Consider the following 21,623-nt stretch of genomic DNA (forward strand, 5'->3'; position numbering starts at 1 on the left):
ATCGCGACCGTCGGCGCGCCGAGCATGCAGCGATAACCTTGAAGTGAGGTTGGGCGGCCCAGCATCGGCATCGCTAGGGGAGAGGAAACGGTAAGTTAAGGTAAAGAAGAGGGAGCGAGGCGGGTGTCGATGGCGAACTCACCTCCAATGAAGGGAAGGGTGGGGAGGTGCACACACGGACCACGGAAACAGGCTCGAGGACGTCGGAATACCGGAGAGGACATCGAGAGCATTGCAGCTCGGGCCGGTACCTGCAACAGTTTCGGTATGTGAGGAAAGAGCACAAAAGCCAAAGGAGAAGAGATACATTACCCGGTGGCCGTATAACAGTACACTGTGAGGAGGGTCACTACCGATCTTCTTGTAGAGGTCGAAGTGGGTCAGAGGTAGCTTAACAGCCTCGCAGATTTCCTGCTTGCGTCCGTGCTACTGATGACTCGGAATAGCTAACGCTAGGCCCTCCCTCCTTGATTAGCGCTGATATCGAGGAGTCGGCTTCTGGTGGAAGGATGTCGACCAAGGCATTCGCGTGTCAATACTACGGATGAAGGCACGATGGCAAGTCACGGAGAGGATGGTAAGCCGAAGCTACGGCGTGCTACGGTTTAGGTACTCGGTGAGCTTCGGGATGATTTCCGAACTCCGAAGGCGCTTAGCTAATTTACCCATCGCGAGACCAGGCTTGCAAACGTTGCATTGCTAGTTTGCTCATCTAATGTCTTCCTTTTCTTGAGAAATACGAACACCTCATACTCACAAACTGCACGAATTTTATTCTATTGACATTGTATATATGAGCTAATATGGAGAACATCAGTATCAACTAGTCGTCATCAATCGTAAAGTCGTAATCTTCGTCCTGAATCATAAGTTGCTCCTTTTGCCAGCTTTTCAAAGTAGCCAGCCAAGTTTCATCGTAGCAACTACGGGGAAGGCCCCTAGGAATAACCCCGAGCTCTGTACGCTCGCTTTCCTTGCGGATTCGCGGCGGGTTTCCAGGTGTAGCTCGTTTCCCACAGGGGAATCACCATGCCTGTCGGTATCGAAAATCCAGCCACCGTAGAAACGTCGTAAACTCCTGGCTGCGCCACTCCGGAGTCACTATGAGATACTGCTTCGGTGAAGTGCTAGGTGCGTCGTTGTCAGTCTCGTCGCCGCTCATGGCCCCTCGCTCCATGATGCTGAACAAGCCTTCGACATGACGATTGAGTGACGCTGTATCTCTGCACACGACATAGCGATTGTCCATCAACTGTAGGTTGCGCAGATGAGCACGCGGTCCGTTATGCAAGTGTAATGATCGACTTACCACAGTTTTGCGGGATTTCTTAGCGTTACGCCTCTTCCGCTCGTCAGGATCCATTCCATCTTCGCCCTTGAGGAAGTCACGATAAAGCGGCTTGATGTAGGTGGTAACATGCTGATCGATCCCGTATAAGACCTTTGCCTTAGTGACGTACCCGATGCTCTCCTGGTGGTCTTCATGATACTTAAGGGCGCCGCTCTCTAGACGATGAAGAAAATGTTGAACGAAGACCTCGCGGGCGGCGGCATTGAACGGTTCCATCTTCCAGGACCTGGAGAAATCAACCCGAAAGTTTGCAACGTCAAGGGGGATAGTGGTCTCGTCAGCTTTGTACTGGGCGACTTCGTCAACAGTCAGGGGAGGAGGTAAACGTTGAAGCTCCGATACTTGATAAGATTTGATCTTGAGGAGGGTTTTGAACACGTCTCGTATATCCTCCTGCAAATATGTTGTTGTTATTGTCTGAGACTACGACCAATGATCGTACATACCAGTAGAGGGGTCCAGCAATCATGATTTCGATAGCCTTGAGGCTGGCCGTTCAATTCGGGGGCGACAGTAGGGTTGATGGCCATGAAGTGAGCCAGTCTAGCAGATCTACGTCGTTTGACGGGGCTGCGGCTTCGTTTCGATTTCCGAGGCGTGGATGACCCTGCCACCGAAGGCTTGAGTGGGTCATTGACCACGTTCGCTGTCTTTTCCACTGCCTGCGCCATGCGGTCTAAGCCATCCTTCAGATCCTTCCTCATGGCTTCTTGCGAGACCTCCATGCGTTGTGCAAATACGTTCATACTGTCCAGGAGTGCGACGTTTAGGATATGGGGTGTATTATCCGGAGGCGAGGGGTTGTAGACTGGGGTGCTGCTCTGGTGCACTCCCTTGGTGACGCCCATCTCGACATCGATTTGTGTGTATGGCTGAGCGGATCCTGGCAAAGTACTTACACTGGTGGAACAGGGAGTATGACGCGTAGAACGTCTCGATCGTGCTTGAGAAGGACGGCTGGTGGACGGACGTGTGGTCGATGCCTTCGGCCTAGCCTTGGGTGCAGTTGATACGGAAGGATATGACGAGGTAGCATTGGAGTTGTCGAGCGGTAGCACTGAGGGATGAGACGGACAAAAAGTGTCCGCTGCATTGCCTTGTTGGGTTTTGTACACGACACTATTAGAACCTAGCAAACGCGTCAGTCCAAAAAGAAATTGTAAAGATAAAACTATGATAGCGTACCGCCGGTACGAAGCTCTGGCAGCAGCGTGTACTGGTGACCTTCTTGAAGCGGAAGCGATGGTGCGCGGCCCTTGTTCGGCGCTGTTTGCCACTGCGCATGAGAGCCTTGAGGAGCATCGGGGTGCGGTAGACCGTTGCCGTTGATGGCGTTCGGAAGGTTAGGAGGTAGCAAGTTGCTAGTCGGGAGACCTGCAGTATACGGGGTTGGCGTGGCAAACTGATTTCCAAGCAGCCTGGGGTCACCGACACGTCCTTCGCGCAGGTATTGCTCGCGCTGTTGTTTCTCGTAAACATGTTGGTTGCGATAGTCGCCAAGTGGATGCCCGTAGAGTCCCTGGTCGCGACTGAGCTGATCCTCGGCGCGACGGTCGAACATTCGTTGTTCGTGGATGGGCTGGTCATGGGTCCGATGGTAGTGAAAACCTTGTTCACGCAGCCGTTGCTCGTGGGCTTGGTGTTCGCGGACGCGCAGTTCGTGAGCCTGCTGCTCGCGGACGCGTAGCTCATGAGCCTGCTGCTCGCGGACGCGTAGCTCATGAGCCTGCTGCTCACGGACGCGTAGCTCATGAGCCTGCTGCTCGCGGACGCGTAGCTCATGGGCTTGCTGCTCGCGGACGCGTAGCTCATGGGCCTGCTGCTCGCAAACGCGTAGCTCGTGGGCCTGCTGCTCGAGGATGTGTTGATCGTGGGCCTGCTGCTCGCGGACGCGTTGATCATGGGCCTGCTGCTCGCGGATGCGATGTTCCTGCTCCTCGAGAACGCGTTGCTTGTGGGCCTCCTCTTCACGGATGCGTAACTCGTGGGCCTGCTGGTCGAGGATATGTTGATCGTGAGCCTGTTGCTCGCGAACGCGTTGATCGTGGGCTTGCTGCTCGCGGACGCGCTGTTCGTGGGCTTGCTGCTCGAAGACTTCGTGAGCCTGTTGCTCGCGAACGCGTTGATCGTGAGCCTGTTGCTCACGAACGCGTTGATCATGAGCCTGTTGCTCACGAACGCGTTGATCGTGAGCCTGTTGCTCGCGGACGCGTTGATTGTGGGCCTGCTTCTCGCGGACGCGCTGTTCGTGGGCCTCTTCCTCGCGAATGCGTAGTTCGTGAGCCTGCTCTTCGCGGACGCGCTGTTCGTGGGCCTCCTCCACGCGAAGGTGTGGGTCATGAATTTGCTGCTCGGGAGTCTGCTGGTCTTGTAGCGGCTGCTCGTGGGTCTGCTGCTCGTGGACCCGGTGATCGTAAGTCTGTCGCTCGCAGAGCTGCTGACCCTGGGTTTGTTGCTCGCAAGAGTCGTTGTAGGGAGTTGGATGGTGGTCAACGGCAAAATTGCGGTTCGATGTATCCTTGGACTGCTGAACTAGGGGCAACGTCGCGGGTAGAGCTGTACGAGGTGATTGAGTCCCAAGGATGTAACATATGATATGAAGAATTGGTTACCGGCTTCAATGCCATCTACACTCTCCTCCATCACGGTATCCTCTTCCTTGGGACCGGCGGAATGTTCAAGGACAGATGGCAGCAGTTGGGCAGGTCCAAAAGCAAGACTGATCTGAGGTTCGTCGCTTTTACCCGTACTATCATTAAGAACTGACGAGGCAACTACACTAGAACTCTGCACGGAGTGAGAAACTCAGACAAGTCACAGAAATCAGGGGAACATTACCTGGGTGCTTAAGTTATTTTCGGCGGCCTGAGTCGCTCCTTGAAGGACTTGGATACCAAAACTGAAGCTGAAGGGCTTGGCAGGCAAAACTGAGGGACCGGTGGGTATGGTCGTAGCTTGCGTAGGTCGCGGACTCGCCGAAGCATGCGTCCGAGAAGCACGACTGGGATGCGATAAAGGGAGTGGAGCGATACGCCGGTTGCGAGGAACCAGCGGAAGGTGGGGTGGGTTGGCAGTGGTATTTTCTTCATACTGTGCTTCCTTGTCTGTCTTGTCAAGAATGCGGTCGCCGTTCTCGAGGACGGTTGAGTTACCCGGGCGACGCTGAAGTCCTGGTATCTAGAGAGTCCCATCGCTAGGAGTCAGGTTGTGGAGCTCGGTCTATGGTCAAAATACATACGTCGTCAGCCCGCCAGAATTTATTGGGGTTCATCATGTCGAGTTCCATGGTTGATGGCCCCTGTTTCAAGGCTGCTTGATTGGCGTCGAACAGTACCACACAGAGATCGTTCACTGTTGGAGACTGACTGCGGCTGGCGGAGCTCTCAGCAGCTGGGGGAACGTCGTCGGGCTCGGGGGATGTCGGCGATGGCCCGGTAGACATAGCTCAGGTATTGAGCAGTGGACAAGGAAGGGAAAGGCGAGGGTGGCATTGGGTTGACAGCGTCTTTTAACGGTGGACAAGTCGGACATCCCGAACGGACGCTGTCTACGCGTTTAGTGTGGAACAAAGCGTGTTAATTACCTATTTGGGAAACAAAGACTAGTCGTAGCTCGAAGCGTAGCTAGCTACCCAAGCCGTAGCCGACGCCGTAGCTCAAGCGCTCAAGCTCAAGCCGTACCCCACGTCCAACCCAAGCGCAAGATGCTTAGCCTAGGTGTATGATTTCTCCCGCAGAAGCCTTGTTAGTAGGCCACCGTTTCCCTGGGCGTGTTTTTGAGGAAGGGTATTCGGTGCGCGAAATCTGGCGACGCGGCCGGTGCTCAACGTTCAACGTTTGTGTCTACATTTCCTACCCGGCGCAGTGTTATTGCCATAAGGATTACCGTGTTCATTACTGGTCATCATAAATATCTAAAATGTAGATAGAAGGATACATGTGTTCATCTGATGTAAAACCCTTCTTCGGTGTGCTGACTCGCACGAGTATAAGACCCCGACTTGACCAAAGGAAAGCACTGGAGCAGGATAATTACAGCGATAAATATAGAGGTCCCAGAGCTAAGGAACTGGGATGGATCAGCACCTTGTCAACAGGTATAACACGCATAGGCACTCACCTCGGTACCGCGCTGCACCCAAGTGAAAAACTCCACCATGGCGATCCGTAGACCCAGCGCATGCATTATATCCGCAAAAAGGAACTCGAAATTAAACGGTGATGACCTCTGAGTCTTAATGAGACGACGTTTGAAGTTCTGCAACAACGTTAGTTCGACGATGACTATGCAGATCAAGTAATCGTACATGCTCTCGTGTTCTCCCCTTCGAGTCTCGAATCGACAACTCACGTAACGAGCCAGTCGTATCGACACAAATACCAACGGAGGAGTCATCTCGAGATGCAGCGGATAACTGCTTCATCGTCGTGTTCATGAATCGGCCGCCTTGGGGAAGGTCATTCTCCGCAGCGACTAGCGCAGGCGTATTGTCCGTTGACGGGTTGTCGCATATCCGCAAGTTTGAAAGCCCAGTTTCGAGGAATGATACATCTCCACTATCGCGATTTTCAGTATCGGTGACGAGGGCCGGGGTGCAGGGAAAGCGCGACAGCTCCTCTTCGAGAGTGAAGTGGCAGTTACCGGATGTGACATCGTTGATTTGTTCGCGCAAACCATCCATGTCCTGAGAAAGGCTCGAGTGCTGGGACTGAAGGCACAACACTTGAGACACAAGCTCTGAGACGGTGGTCGACTGACCCGTCAACTCCTCGATGAGTTTATCAGCCGTACCAAACTTATCACATAATTGATGGATGTCTCCCTTCAAATCGCCCTGCAAGCTCTTGACCATATCGAAGTCTTTGTGAAGCAAAGTGAATTTGTCGTGCGTCGCCTGTGATTGGGTAGCCTTGTAATTCTCGAGTACAGTAAGGAGTCGATGTTCGGTTTCCCTCAAAGAGTCTGAAGGAAATGGTTAGCCGCGTACAGCGTATGCAGCGGGATGCAAAGACATACTTGTTTGTTTTTCAGAGCCCTTTGAGACGCTCTCGTGGAGGGTTTCTATTTTTTCTTCTAGTTGTCCTATATGACTTTCCAGCGAAGAAACCGTGTTCTGGTGTACGTTCTAGAAATTATTTAATGACGCCTAGCGTCATCTTGATGTTCAAACTCACAATATCAACGGCCGACGCTCGCATTTTCTTCTGGGCTTGACTCACGTCCTCATTATAAATGGCAAGACTCTCCTCTAGAACGGCAATCCGCTGTTCGTTGCATGAGATTGCGCTTTCCAAACCTTCGAGTCGTCTGATAGCTTCAAGAACAAGGTTTTGGACGTCAGTGAGGGCCGACGCGCCGGCTGTGGCAGGGTCAGGCGAGGGAGGGGATGATAGAGGAGAATCGTCGTCGCTAGCGTCAAAAGGCATGGCGGAGTAGGCAAAGAATTGAGGGGGTGACCGTGGGTCCAGGCTATGCTGAGAGGTGGAGGACATGGAGTACACGGAGGGTGTATATAGACCCTATGAAAGGGAGACGCTCAAGCGACGTCATGAAGACAAATGTTGGCTTTGTTGGCTTTGTTCCTCAAGTGTGAGGTGGTTACGGTAAATGCATAGACGCTGCAGGCGATTTCGGGAGTAATAGTATCTTAGCGAATCGCTGCTAATCGCGCGCCGGGCGCGACCCTAACCCTAGGCTTTGAGCCCAACCCCTTGTCGCGTGTCGTTTTAGCTGGTTAGCTACTGTCCTCCACCGCGTCACATCTAAGGGTGCCGTTGTTCCTCATTCACTGCCCATGATCTCCCTCCTCTTACCCTCTAGGGCTCAACGCATGACTCTACGCCTCCATCAAATCCTCGTCCAGGCGGTCAAAGCGAACTCAACGGAGACTAGCAAGCGGGCTACGCTTAGCCCTGTTCAGCACATCGACATGGATCAACGTCTAAGTGTACCGCTACATATGGACTTCTTTTGTGAGTATTGTCATGGCTGGCACGACATATAAATTCCTGAACAACTCCCCTTCGCTGTCATAGACCACAGATCGCCTACCTCCTTCTGTGGTAGCTCTGTGGTAGCTCACCGGCACGTTGCACCCCCTCAGGACCCATGCAAGGCATTCTCAACCTCCTCAAATGGCGCCCGGAAACACCCAAATTAACCGATGACATACTGCAAGCCCCCTTCAATATCCTACAGAATTACCAAGAAGCGCCCAAGTCCATCGCATCCACTGCGTCCGCTCTATCTGCTGCGTCCACTCCATCCGCTGCATCCGTTGCGTCCGACGACACCGGTGAAGTCATCTTGGGTATCCTATATCCTCTTAGTTCAGAATTGGAGCGCATTGAGCTTTACGGCGATCAGCCAGTGACTTGTATTGGTCGGAACCCCGAAGATAACGATGCAGTCCTTCTCGGTCTTCAAGTCAGTGAGTATCACTCTTCCCTTAGTATTCGGGATACACTCTCATTACACCCCCTCCCCTTCGCGCCGCTGCTATCTTTTTCTCTCTCTTCTCGTAGGCAACAAGCACTGCAAGATCACGTTGGACGGTCGGGGCGACGGAAATTTTCATGTCACGGTGACTGATTACTCTACCAACGGTACCTGGGTACGCATTCATACGCTTGCAACCTATCGATTCACGCTGAATACATGTTTAGATTAACGGGTCCAATATAGGAAAGGGTCAAACTCGGATTCTGAAAGACGGGAATGAGATTGCATTTGGGCAGTCCCGCGCGCAGCGCTATCCGCCTGCAACAGATTACCGTGAGTTATCTACACCCATACGCCCTGTTATTCCCTCTCTTACACAACAGACTACTTCATTAGGTTATATTTATCGCCGCTGCGCCTCGACTCCCCCCACTGGTCTTCACGCACATTACGACGTTGGGCACCAACTCGGCCAAGGTAGCTTTGGCACCGTATCCAAAGCTCTCTCGCGAAAGACCGGCATATGGTATGCTGTCAAGGTTATCCGTCCTCCGGCGCTTCAGCGGACTCGACTCTCGCCGAGGAAATTATCAAAAGACCTCGTTAATCAAGCTCGCCAAAGAAACCAAAAATTCGTGTCGGTCATTGCTCAGGAAATCGCGGCCATGGAAAAACTTCAACACAAGAATATATGCCAGATAGAGGAGGTATTTTTCTCGGAACATTCTATCAGTACGTTTTCCTCATTTCACCTCGTCTCCAACTCGTTTGCTCATCCGTGGACAGGCCTCGTCCTTGAGTATATAGATGGGGGAGATCTAATGGGTTTCATTCGCAAACACAATGGCTTAGGTACGGACCCCGCCTGCACGTCTAATAGTATCTTACTGACACACCATCAGATGAATTTACGGCCTGCAACATGACCCATCAGATTACGACCGCAATGGCTGTAAGTCCGCTTCTTAGTCAATCTGAAAAACATCTGTTAACGAATAGAGCAGCACATTCATGGGCGCGGGATCATTCATCGTGATCTCAAGCCTGAAAACATTCTGCTGACGTCAGACAACCCACCCATCGTCAAAATCGCCGACTTCGGTCTCGCCAAAATTGTCGACATCCAAACGATCGTGAAGGTTCTTAATATACCTTTTACTAGATTGGCCCATGGGCTGATATTTTGCTGTAGACAGAGTGTGGAACACCGACCTTCATGGCCCCCGAAGTCATGACACGCCAGAGTTACAGCCATCTTGTCGACTCTTGGAGTGTCGGCATCATCGTCTACGGGATGATGACTACCTACTTGCCGTTCTTCGAAGATCCCCCCATGGACATCAGGATCCAGGTTGCTGACCGCACGATCGACTTGTCCGCTCTCGATAATGTTAAGCCAAGCAGTGCAGGTACATATTTCCTCCTGTCCCCCGCCGCACTCCGTCTAATGTCCTATTTGTTAGCTAAACACTTCATCGAGTCCCTCCTCCAATATGACCCCAATCGTCGACTGTCTCTTATCAACGCGGAAAAACACCCGTGGCTCGTCAAGCACAATACTATAGTTCGCGGGACTTCAATGGAGATTCAAGCCACCTGGCAACGGCAGGCCATGGTTCCAGGCTCAAACAAGCGCGGGCGAACTGAGGAGCATGATCGACGGGTGCGGCAATGGGACGAGCAGTAAGAGCGCGTTAGGCGCAATATAAGCAGGTGTAGACGACAGCGAACGTATGTTACGATATTGGCACCTGGCGCGACATAGGTCCGCTGTGGTAAGGGATCTGGCCGGTTCCAGATCATAATTCGAGTACGTTAATAGGTACAGAAAATAAAAACTAATTTCCTTTTCCGATGTTCCTGTGGGCGCGGTCTCCCCTTTGGTGTGCGTTGTTTTCTCTGGTGTGCGTTGTTTTCTCGAAAAGGCAGTCTCGCGCACACAACGCAGCCGCGCGCGCACAACGCAGTCTCACCCATACTAGTCTCGCACACACCAATCTCCAAATCCTCCGCAGCATGCACGCAGCGCCACCTTCCCCGCTATCTAAGCCTCAAGAGCCACATCCCCTTCCCACCAAAACCTACATACTGAAGAAGAAAGTAAGAGGACCTCTCAAGCAGCTAGTGACTTGCCTCGGTCTCAGCCCTCGGGGGCGCTTCGTTGCAGCTGGCTGCCTGAACGGTGCTGTCGCCGTGTGGTCAACACACTCAGGTACCCTCATCTTCTCCTATGAGCTGCAGGTTCCAGTGGTCTCGCTTGTGTGGAGAGCACCGTCTGAGGAAGCATTCTTCATGGGACTAGGCAATGGTGCCATCGTCTATGTCAAGGTTCATAAGGTGCGTACGGCCCAGTGGTTGTCTCATATGCTTGTATCGACCAATGTCTTCAGGATGCCCTAGAATGTATCCGGGTCCCCCCTCGTAGCAATCATCCAGTCGAGTGTCTGGCGATCCAAGGCCATATGCTGGCCACAGGTGCGCACGGAGAGGTCCGTGTATGGCACTTCGCGGGCGAAGGTGTGTATGACCTTGGTGTAGGATCGTGAATGCACTCTGAAGATGACCTTTCTTAGCCCAGTTAGAGCCTTTATCGTTGCTCGACTTACCCCCAGTTGTTGGGGAGAATATGAATGCCGAAGTCATTGCGAGCAGTTTACACTGGATATCCACGTCATTGTCCCCGCAAGTCCTTCTTGTCTGCTACGTCCATCACGGCATCGTGTCTGTTTTCTCGTTTTTGTTAATAGATACCTTACTGATGTGTCAATTTTTTTTTCAGATTATGGGACGCCCGGACACGGAAAGCCATAGGGTTTCATTCAGTTAAAACTATGATGTAAGCCTCATTTTGTTCCTTACCATAGCTCGGCTCACCTTGCCTCACAGAGGAGGATCGTCAATCACCCTCGATCATAGATTTCTGGCTATTTCTAATATGACGAGTGGCTTCGATATCTACGACTTTTCGAATCATATGAAGCCTTGTGGCATATTTCACCAGAAATCCATTGGTCGCTACGCTCGGGTTCCCGTCTCATTCGCTCACGCTGGTCGATACTTGGTTGGGCGCTACTCCGCAACCGAAATTCGGATTTGGGATATGGAGACTAGGACGGCGGTGTATTCTCTGCCGCACGAAAGTGCGTACTGAGTCTAGCGTAAAGTTCGGTCTAGACTTACTATTTCCGCGCAGCGAGCGAGGCTGTTGTCGCTATAAGCGTGAGCTCCCTAGTGTTCTCTAAATTTCTCAGCTCATATTTCTTCGACTACCGCCTAGGGGACTATGCACCACGATCAACTTGAAGAGGTGCCCCCGTTGCTAGTCTCTGCCACGCTGTCTAGCGATGACGAGACAAGCAGTATTTACCTTTGGCACGCACAAGACATATGCACTGCGCCTGCTACTCATGAACCATCTCCCATTTTAGAGCGGTACGCACCTGTAAGTCTCTGTTTATTAATTCAGGCTCGGCTTATCTCAACATTTTCGAAGGTATACTTTTATCTTGCGGTTGCGCTCATTATGGTGGCTGTAATAACCGAACCATGGCTACATATGGATGTACAATTTAATCTTCGTACTCGATAGAGGCGTCTGCTGTACCAAATTCCTTTTTCGTCAACCTGCCAATAATAGCTACTATACCATCGTTGGTCGATGCACTACTACCCTTCACGTAGACCCATCATGTCCGATCCTCCATCATCGCTGAAAGATCCACGAGCATCAAGGAATTATGCTTGCACGTGTCCACAATGCAGAAGGTCCGGAAAGTTTATCACAACCGAACACGGGGAAACAATACCTGGAAGAATGGTTAATGCCAATATGTTCAGGCGTCACAACCTGAAGCCACCAGCGCAGCTACAGACGACCCATACAGAACCCAGCTCCGAATCGATTCTGCGAACGGTAGAAACTACTGTTCTTGCCGCTGCCCTGCGGCCGGATCCGAGTGAAGGGGATGCATCGAGGGGTAGTCTTCCTGTTCGACCGAGAGACACGGAACTTCATGCAACTAGCGCTCACGCACAAAGTACGGTGAGCAGTACAGGACACCAGAACGTGAGGATCCTCGTTAAGTACTCATTGACTACCCTGTTATAGCAGTTCAGTAACGATCATACCGGGCATCCTCAGGACAGTCTGGATGGAGATGAACCCGCGGTTGAGCCCGGCGCTGTTGATTCAAACGATGTGCGTTACAGCGTAATGAAGTCAGGGAAACACTCATTTCTCTGATTTTAGAGTCTCCATCGGACACTGACGTCTATGAGTACCGATTACAAAAGCCGAGACCGATCTTTCAGTTTAATGCAAACCAACCTGGTCTTTAACGTTGGCGACGATCCTGACAGTCACCTCGAATGGAATAATGCTAGTACTCTCGAAGAGTTCGAGAAAATACCCATCCCCCCTCTCTCTTCTCATCCCTCTAATGTATATTTCATCCAGCATGAGGCGTGGCTGTCATCTACAATTCGATCACTTCACCATCTACCCGTAGCAAGGGACCAAGATATGAATAGTAGGCGCAACTCACTTCTTCATCAAGTGGAGAGCTCTCTTGATGCACTGCGTGCTATCAAGCGAACTCAGTTTCTGTCGCATGCTGTTCAAAGATGCCTCGCACGCAACATGAAGCAGAAGCTCACCATCGATCCCAACCTCGATACCGAGGCCCGGTCGATCGGGCCCGAGCTCGTGTCTACCGGTGAGCGATGTCATTTTCTCGGTGTACATGTCAGGCCTAACGTAGACTCACGTCTCCACAGAGCGCTTTTTCGAGGCGAACAAGGCCGTTTTGAACTCAGCCCTGGCTATCGGCTCCTTCCTTACGGTTGTTCTGCATGTCTTAGGGGGGATCTCCCGAACGGACGCGAATGTTTTGCTTTCAGGTCTACAAGCCATGGTTGTCGCTGCATTCTTGCAGTTTCGGGGCGGCTCAGACGAATCCCAGCCCTCCGCTCTGTCCGCAGACAAGGAGGCTATTGTCGACGATCTCCCAGATGACATGCGCACAGCTCTCAATCACTTTGATATTGCACCTGAGCTTGTTCACCATGCTTGTTGCTCGACATGCTGTGCTACTTACGCCCCCGATCCGCAGATCGCTGACCTATATCCGGAGAGATGCGGTTACAAGGACCTGAAAGGCAACGTTTGCGGTACTCCCCTCCTCCAGTCAGGCGAGAATACGCAAGGCGGCAAGCGAACTCGCAAACCGATCAAAACCTTTGCATACCAGCCGCTTTCGTCATGGCTTGCCCGTCTTTTCGCCCGTCCCGACATCGAGCAGTTGCTGATTCGGGGCACTCAAGCCGAGTCTAAGAACGACAAGTGGGAAGATATCTGGGACGGGACGGCCTTACGTGAACTCAAGGGGCCAGACAACCGACCCTTCGCTCTTCCTGTCGGGAACAACGCTAACCTGGTATTCAGCCTGTTTGTAGATTGGTTTAACCCGTTCGGCAACAAGGCTTCTGGAAAGACACACTCTACAGGGGCTATCTACATGGTTTGTCTCAATCTTCCACCTCACTTACGATATAAACTGGAGAACGTTTATCTGGTCGGAATCATGCCGGGCCCACACGAGCCATCCCTCGATCAAATAAATCATTTTCTTAGACCGCTGGTCACCGACCTCCTACGCCTGTACAAGCATGGAATATACCTGAAACGCACGTATCTTTACCCGGCAGGCCGTCTCATTCGCGTAGCTCTGGGCCCTCTGATCTGCGACCTGCTGGCAGCGAGGAAGACTGCAGGGTTTGCTGGACACAGGGCTAATCTGTTTTGTTCTTTCTGTCAGCTTCCACTCAGCGACATCGCCGACTTGTCAAAGGCTTCGTGGACGAGACGAACAGCTGAACAGCATCGTCTGGATGCGATACGGTGGGCAGAGGCGCCATCGGAGAATGCTCGGCAGGTAGCTCTCAAGCGCCGTGGAGCTCGGTGGTCCGAGCTACTGCATTTGCCGTATTGGGACGTTGTTAGATACACCGTTGTTGATGCAATGCACAACTTATTCCTCGGTATGGTTTCGAAGTCAACACAGGGATTATCTACCTAACCTGTACCTGCTCTAGGCGAACTGCAGTTTCACTGTCGGAATGTCTGGGGACTGACCATGAAATCAGATGAGAAAAAGGGGGTTGCTACTCTGCCTCACAAGCCACAAGAGCAGAGACTCAATCTCGACAGGGTCGTCGACGGCATCATTACCGATGACTTCAACAAAATCGATAGGTGTCGGAAGGAGTATATTATGGCCATAGCAGAAGCAAACGACGTGACGCCCGAGGGCCCGGACATGACGAAGAAGTCCTTCACCTTTGCCTTGCTAGATTGGGTACGTCTGCCTCTTGTGTAACCGGAGTCATCTTACGACGGAGTGGGCGATAGTATAAATCCAACAATAATCCAGAGATCAAACGCCCTATCATCAAGGATGAAGACGAGATAATGGAGGACTTAGTCTTGGAGACAGAAGCTGACGACGACTCGTTCGACTTCAATATTATCAAGAAGGATCTCCTGTTGCTAGTTCAGGCGGACATGAAACAAACGACATATCCGACGTGGTTGGGCCGACCTCCTCGCAACTTTGGTGAGCCTGCTCATGGCAAACTTAAGGCTGATCAATGGCGCACTGTCTGCAGCGTGTCTCTTGTCATCACGCTAGTTCACAAGTGGGGCGCCGATGGTGCCTCTCATCAAGAAAAGCAGTACCTTCGAAACTTCCTCGACCTAGTCATCGCAGTTGACATCGCCACTCGACAAACAACCTCTCCTCAGCGCATACAGACATACATTGACAAGATGACAGACTACCTTGGTGGTCTGCTCGATCTTTATCCCGACGTCTCGCTCGTCCCCAACCACCACCTTGCCCTCCATCTTGATGAATGTCTCCAGCTCTTCGGACCAGTTCACGCATGGTGGTCGTTCCCTTTCAAAAGATACAACGGCATCATGCGAGAAATCAATGGCAACCACAAGTCGGGTGAGCTCTTCTTGGTCATTCTCTATTCCTTTCGTCGTACTTAGGCTGATGACTGTGTTAGCCGAGATGGAGTTGACCTTTGGAAGATACTTTACTATGGCGGCTAATCTCCGCGTCATGGCCTCCAACATGTCCTTTCCTCCGTTAAAGCAGTTCGCTCGTTTTCAAGACCGACTCGTCAATGCGTTCTCGGCGATCTCCACCCGTCCTCTAGATCAGTCGCTTTTCCGTGGACAGCTTGCCGGTCATGACGGCCCTAATGCTGAGTATATTCCGGGTGCCACCAAAACACGAGGACATCTGCCGCAGCATATCTTCGAACGACTCCTGGTTCTAGTCAACCAAACGTCTCAAAGTCGGTATGTTTCGTGGAGCTCCGGAGAACGAAACATGATAATCCTTCCTTCCGAGGCCCAACACGTCAGCACTGTTCAGTCCGGCGGCGTAACCTTCACGGTTTCACAGGGGTCTCGTTCCTCAGGAAATTCATTCATCCTTTTTCGCATTCCTCACTCGCTTGCCGGGACAACTGTGTTGGCTGGGAGAATCCAGGGCATCTTCTATCACTCGCGCCAGGAGAATAGGGCGATGAAGACAGAGACGTTCATGGTTGTCAAGTCGTATGAAGCGCTGTCACCCTCGGATGCGGTTCGTGATCCCTTTGTTCGAATCGAGCATCTCGGAGCCTGGCTGTGCTACAACACGTTGGAACCCACCGAGCACGTTGTACGCGCTAGCGATGTCATCGCACACTTTGCATCGTTCGCATATGTCCCAGATGGGCTGTCGCGAGAGTGCATCGTAGTACGCTCGCTCAATAGAGTAAGAGAGCTTTGTTACCGCTGGCGATGACATTTGGCTGACGTCGACTTGACAGACATAAACTCCAGCGTCGTAGTCAGTAGCAGAGTACAAGGTCGCGTAGCTCTTTCTTTGCCGCCGTAGCTAAGTTGTCGGAGATAAAGTTAGCTAATTGAATTGATGACTTGATCGACAGTGGGCGCGCCAAGTCAATTCGCGTATGAACTGTGGGTGCGTTGGACTAAAGAAGGAAATTGTTTGCCTAGTGTTTGTACGCCGTTGTCTGCAGTCCCCCTCAATCCCCCATCTTGCCCTACCTTACCTTGTTGTTCTTTTGGCAGCGGCAGAAAACAAGAAGATAGGAACAAGGAGCCCACCCAATCGCCAAAAACCTGGCAGGCGGAGACATGGCCCAACCTAAAGGTAGCGGAGGGTTCTCCAACATAAAAGCTAGCTAACCTCGCCCCCTTCCTCAGCTCATCGTACCTCCTTTCGCCCACCAATCCTCTAGAGCTCACGCCAGCATCACCTACATCTCTATGCCCACTACACCCACCAAAACCAATCCATACTCCAACACCACCCTTTGGGGTAAAGTCCGCCTTTCCGTATCCGAGGAAGATGAGAGCGAGTACGATGTGCTGATGTTCGTCGGACTGGACCTGTTCCATATCGGCAACGGCTCTTGCTGCAACCTGCGTATATCTCATGAATCTGTTCGTAAGTGTTCGTTTACTTCACTCCCACGTTCTCCCCCTCACGCTTTTTTGCAGAATTCTTACACGTGTCCATTTACCGTGTCGGAGACGTAATCAGTAACCCAAGCTATTGGGTGGACAACCACAGCGCCGATGGAGTAGTGGTATGTATCATCGTGCTTTCCTTCCCTCCTTTAGCTCACGATGACTTTGGGAACATTCAGGTTGACGGTGAGACGCTGCCTAAGAAGACCTTGACCGAAATCTTCGACGGGTCCCTCATTGAACTTAACGATACGACTGGGGTGTTTATGGGTAAGATCAACCTTACTTTGTTAATTACGCCGCTCAAGCATCATCAACAGCTTTTAAATTTTCGGGCGTCACACCTGAAGCGGTGAGTTGTTCTGGCGTGATAAGTATTGATTGGCTACTCAAGAAACTCAAAGTTCACTTCCGTTTACAAGATCGGAAAGCAGTGAGTCTTTGTCTCGTCTGGCATTGTGCGAACGAGTCGGCTCATTATCTATACCAGTATTGGATCGGGCGGCTTCGGGAGTGTTTACGAAGCTGAGAATAGGAAGACGGGAACCCTTTCTGCAGTCAAAATTATACGCAAGATTGGGCTCAACAGCCCAAATCGCGAAGAAGACGTTCACGTTATGCAAGAGATCTTTCTCCTGCAGCGACTGCGCCATGTGAGTAGCAGGATCATAGTTCTGTCGGCTTTCTTGTTCAGTCATCAATTAGCCCAAAATCGTTTCGCTCCAATCAGTGCATGAAACCAACGACCGATTTTGTACGTCTATTCTTTCTCTAATTCCCGGCGTAGCCATTAATATTTACCCTTCAGTTCTTGTGATGGAACTCGTCCCTCACGGTGATCTGCTTTCACTCATTCTTCGGGAGGAAGGACTAGGTGAGCCATGAAAAACTGTGCTGGTGCAACGTATCGGTATTAAATTTTCAACAGTCGAACACAAGGCTCAAAAGGTTATGGTCGACCTATGCGAAGCCCTTAGGGTAAGTGCGAGTGTCCAGTTGGGTATGCGGACGCTCTACTCACCAAGCAAGCGCAGTTTCTGAGGATGCGTAATATTCTACACCGTGACATTAAACCAGAGGTACGTCTTCCCTTTTTTGATGAATTGACCAAGCTTCTCACACATCCTTCGTAGAACGTTCTAATTACCAGCATGAATCCGCTCAATGTGAAGCTCGCAGATTTCGGACTCTCCAAATTCGTTCATTCGGGGACTGTGGCGAAGGTTATTCTCCGGATTCTACGAAATGAATAACTGTCTGACAATTTCTAGACTGTGGTGGGCACACCGGTCTATTATCCCCCCGAAGTTCACAACTGCAGGAGTACCAACGGCAATTACGACCACAAGGCAGACATGTGGTGCCTTGGAGTGACGTTGTTTGTAATGTAAGCTTTTGCATTCGAGTAAGCGGGAAATGGCTTACGGTATCCTAGGCTTAGTGCCTGCGACCCCTTCGACGAAAATGACCTGCAGTGGGATCGAGAGCTCAAGCGCTACGTTGATTTGCGATGCCCTAAATGGGACTACATATCGCACACAAGTCCAGAAGGTGTGTATTGTTCATCGCGAGCATACAAGGTACTCAGCTAACGTTCCGTTCCTCACGCAGCCTCTCAGGTTGTCCGGGTTCTCTTGAGGAGAGACCCTCAGCATCGTCCCGACGTCGACCAAGTTGTTCGGATGGCTTGGCTCATGGAAGCCTGGCGGCAGCGAGAGAGATTTACCATACAAATCCCATACTATACCGTAGATTTCCACGACGAATAGGCTCGTGGCTGTAGTGATAGAAACACATAAACTCTATTGAATAAACCAACATCTTCCATTCGCAATCCTTCTCCAGCGCATTCTTGAATCACCTACTGGCAATTTTGTTTTCTCCAGAAATGACCAAAAAGGAAAGTGGTCAAATCGACGCACGTCGCTGAGCCAGCCAACCATTCGCTTCCTTCACGCAGCTTTTACCTTCGTAATTCCCAAAGTCTCCGAGGCTCTCGTGTGCTGGGTCCAACGCAGCCTGGGTGAGCTGCACTTCACTCTTTCTCTCCTTTCACCGTTAACTAACGTATGTTCTCAATTACCTTCGTTAAGAGTGCAACCTACAGTATACTGCAAACATTGACGATGTCTGTATTGTCGGGTATAGAAGCTACGGTATGTCCTTACCCTTGCTGGACCGGCGTTTTGAAACTCACGCATATGCAGGTTATGCCACACGACAGTTTTGACGAGGCACTCAAGGCCAAACTGGATCGTCGCAAGCTCAGAAACACGACACAGAACACAGGGAACTGTATGGACGAGATGTTAACGGAATTGCAACGGAATTGCCGCCCCCTCGTATCAGTGCTTCACGCCCTAGTTCCCGTCTGTTCATCGCTCCTATCATCATAATCTTGGTCGCAGCAGGACTATCTCGCCTAGCCCGTTGCGTGCACCACAGCAGTTTTGACTCATGCGTCCCAATTCATGTCGCCGCCAGCATCCTTCCCCATGTGAACACCAATATCCTCTCCCATTTGTTTACGGATTCCGGCGACCTAGACCAATGAATCTCAGCGCTCGAAGAAGCCGTAAGCGAGCTGCAGCGTTTGCTCAGTGAGCCACCGCCAACTCTCCGTTCTGCATCAGCCACCTTAGAGAACATGCTGCACCACACGCCTTTTGAACATCCACAAAGCCTTACTTCTTTACCCGCCGAGGCCGGCAATGGCCCTCAAGATCACATCTCACACGAAAGCTTCTCGCACGCAAGCCAGGACTTGTTCCAGGGCCGTGCTGGCCTTCCGAATTTTGCGCTGCACTCTACGGGGGCGCAAGTAGTCACGGAGCTCACTACCCTTGCCGCCATGACGCCTAGCTGGTGGACTAGGTTCCTTGGGCATTCTCGCCTCTCCGCATATCCACCAGAGACTGCCCTAGCTGTGGGTAACCGCCTTGGCACCTGCTGGAATATGGGGTCACGCTCAGGACAGCTGGGGATTTCACTCACAGAACCCGTCATCGTCTCCCATGTTACCGTGGAGCATATTTCCCGTCAACTTACTCACGACATTAAGCTGGCCCCTCGTCTCCTCGTCTTCTGGGGCCTTGTAGACGAAAAAGACACCGCTCTCGGCTTAGAAAGTATCGCATTTCCTGGTGAACTGAAGGAATTGCTCCTTTCTAGACCAACTCCGCCGATCTCCGCCGGCCAATCCTTCGTACCCCTAGTGATGATAGAGTACGACATTGATTCAGACGCATCAGCGCAAACGTTCCCGGTCCTCAGTGAGATCCGAGCTATGAACATTGTAACCGGCATTGTTGTAGTGGACATTGTTGGCAATTGGAATAGTCCTACTACATGTCTTTACGGTATCCAGGTTCATGGTTCTACGATAGGTGATTTGCCGCCGTCATAGTCTTTCTTGTACTCCCGCTTCCAATGTTCTTCCTTCACCAACGTTAGACGGCCTCCTTCCGTTATTGCAATGTAACGTTCGTAAATAGAAGTGTACCCACCCCCCACTCGAAGCCACCGAGGAGTCCCTTGAGATGAGCGGATCCATACTTGGAAGCCCGTAGAGGATCGATGAAGAAGTAAGTCCTTCGCCTTCGCCTGATCAGGCGGAGTCGTAGGCATATCGAGTAGCTGATCAGAGGAGGTGCCAATCCAATAGAAGCCCCCGCTAGAGTTTGTGTCTCGGTATTTCTGGAACTTACGCTTCTGAAACACCTGCCCACTATCAGCGCACTGTCGTTTCGTTCACTAATGTACGCATACCTGCACACCCTCTGCAGACGTGGCTGACTGGCTGTGGTCTCCTTCTCGGTTTGGAGAAGGTAACTCCCTGCAGTAGCCGCATCAACGAAGTCATTCCATGATACAAAAGGTATTAATAACCTTGGGACGGTTTTAGCCCGACTCTTATCCGTCGGAACAGAGATGCTGCTCATATCGGCTTGTGAGCAAAATGTGCCCTTGCACAAGGATAATGTTGTATACTCACACGGGACCTGCGGGCACGCTGACGCTCCGAAGGGAAGGATCAGCGGAAGCACGGCGAATAAAGGTGTTGATGCTAGCACACACCCAATCAGCGTTGAACTGTGGACGATATGGTATGGACTGACCGTTGATCACGATTCGAGGTAGTGTCCCCGTGTCTGCTATACTCGGACGCGTCGGGTTGAACCCGTGTGGTGTCAGAGGATTGGTTGAACCGTTCTAGGGACCAAGTGAACGTAATTCTCTGTAGTATATCCTCCTTCATGGCATCGCCCCAGTTTCGAGGCCCCGGAAGCCCAATACAAGTAGGTTCCTCAGGGTTCCTACTGAAGGGTGCCTTGTAGCGAAAAAGCCAATCGTTATCGTCTGCGGAAGCTGCTACAAGCATGTAAGCATCCTTCAGATAAACGAGTGCGAGAAGCACAGCTTACGGGGAGTATCCTCCGTCATGCTAGTATTAATGAATGGATCGTCGTAGGTGAGCAAGGTGGACGACGCGACGCGGACGGTGCGGTTCGGAGTTCGAAAATTAGCTCAAAGCTGTGAGCTACAGTGGTAGCTCAAGCGCTGAATATTTGAATGCTCAATAGTTGCTAACGCGGAATCATGTCGTATACGACGTTCCGCGCCTCTCAATCTCGTGCCACGCTCTTCCCCTTTCGCTTCACGGACTGCACCGTCGTCTGACTCACGATTGCTCCTGGGATCATTGCATACAAATGCTGAGAGTGTTGTAAGGTCCATCACCAGCTCAAGGTACGTAGTCAAATTCTCTCAGCACTGGACCATGCACTGTTGAGGTCTTCCTCCTCTGTAACGCGAGTGCATTGGTTGACATCCTTCCACCAGAAGCCGACTCCTCGATATCAGCGCTAATCAAGGAGGGAGGGCCTAGCGTTAGCTATTCCGAGTCATCAGTAGCACGGACGCAAGCAGGAAATCCGCGAGGCTGTTAAGCTACCTCTGACCCACTTCGACCTCTACAAGAAGATCGGTAGTGACCCTCCTCACAGTGTACTGTTATACGGCCACCGGGTAATGTATCTCTTCTCCTTTGGCTTTTGTGCTCTTTCCTCACATACCGAAACTGTTGCAGGTACCGGCCCGAGCTGCAATGCTCTCGATGTCCTCTCCGGTATTCCGACGTCCTCGAGCCTGTTTCCGTGGTCCGTGTGTGCACCTCCCCACCCTTCCCTTCATTGGAGGTGAGTTCGCCATCGACACCCGCCTCGCTCCCTCTTCTTTACCTTAACTTACCGTTTCCTCTCCCCTAGCGATGCCGAT

The 21,623-nt window shown here is 51.6% G+C and overlaps 5 protein-coding genes across 5 annotated transcripts; 3 read left to right on the forward strand and 2 right to left on the reverse strand.

Moving 5' to 3' along the window:
- Positions 1 to 5,293: 5,293 nt before the first annotated feature.
- CONPUDRAFT_149667 (uncharacterized protein) lies at positions 5,294 to 6,843 on the reverse strand (the record flags this gene model as incomplete). The annotated part of the gene is made up of 5 exons (XM_007766300.1): positions 5,294 to 5,419; positions 5,471 to 5,608; positions 5,658 to 6,313; positions 6,368 to 6,476; positions 6,526 to 6,843. The coding sequence occupies 5 exons, from the start codon at positions 6,841 to 6,843 to the stop codon at positions 5,294 to 5,296; spliced, it is 1,347 nt and encodes a 448-aa protein (XP_007764490.1).
- An 817-nt stretch (positions 6,844 to 7,660) lies between these two features.
- CONPUDRAFT_18676 (kinase-like protein) lies at positions 7,661 to 12,590 on the forward strand (the record flags this gene model as incomplete). The annotated part of the gene is made up of 11 exons (XM_007765762.1): positions 7,661 to 7,781; positions 7,876 to 7,964; positions 8,017 to 8,125; positions 8,189 to 8,338; positions 8,405 to 8,524; positions 8,579 to 8,644; positions 8,695 to 8,744; positions 8,797 to 8,931; positions 8,985 to 9,201; positions 9,256 to 9,356; positions 12,444 to 12,590. Coding segments are annotated over 11 exons (1,305 nt in total), but the record flags the coding sequence as incomplete, so codon positions are not given.
- A 718-nt stretch (positions 12,591 to 13,308) lies between these two features.
- CONPUDRAFT_48474 (uncharacterized protein) lies at positions 13,309 to 13,869 on the forward strand (the record flags this gene model as incomplete). Its single annotated transcript, XM_007765894.1, has 1 exon — positions 13,309 to 13,869. The coding sequence occupies one exon, from the start codon at positions 13,309 to 13,311 to the stop codon at positions 13,867 to 13,869; it is 561 nt and encodes a 186-aa protein (XP_007764084.1).
- Positions 13,870 to 18,993: 5,124 nt separating this feature from the next.
- Positions 18,994 to 19,561, forward strand: CONPUDRAFT_149670 (uncharacterized protein; the record flags this gene model as incomplete). Its single annotated transcript, XM_007766301.1, has 2 exons — positions 18,994 to 19,474; positions 19,518 to 19,561. 2 exons carry the CDS (start codon positions 18,994 to 18,996, stop codon positions 19,559 to 19,561), a joined length of 525 nt encoding a protein of 174 aa, XP_007764491.1.
- A 154-nt stretch (positions 19,562 to 19,715) lies between these two features.
- CONPUDRAFT_149671 (uncharacterized protein) lies at positions 19,716 to 20,789 on the reverse strand (the record flags this gene model as incomplete). The annotated part of the gene is made up of 6 exons (XM_007766302.1): positions 19,716 to 20,066; positions 20,115 to 20,181; positions 20,235 to 20,279; positions 20,341 to 20,412; positions 20,465 to 20,714; positions 20,771 to 20,789. The coding sequence occupies 6 exons, from the start codon at positions 20,787 to 20,789 to the stop codon at positions 19,716 to 19,718; spliced, it is 804 nt and encodes a 267-aa protein (XP_007764492.1).
- Between the last annotated feature and the right edge of the window lie 834 nt (positions 20,790 to 21,623).

This window comes from Coniophora puteana (genome assembly GCF_000271625.1).
Source record: "Coniophora puteana RWD-64-598 SS2 unplaced genomic scaffold CONPUscaffold_2, whole genome shotgun sequence".
Classification (NCBI taxonomy): Eukaryota; Fungi; Basidiomycota; class Agaricomycetes; order Boletales; family Coniophoraceae; genus Coniophora; species Coniophora puteana.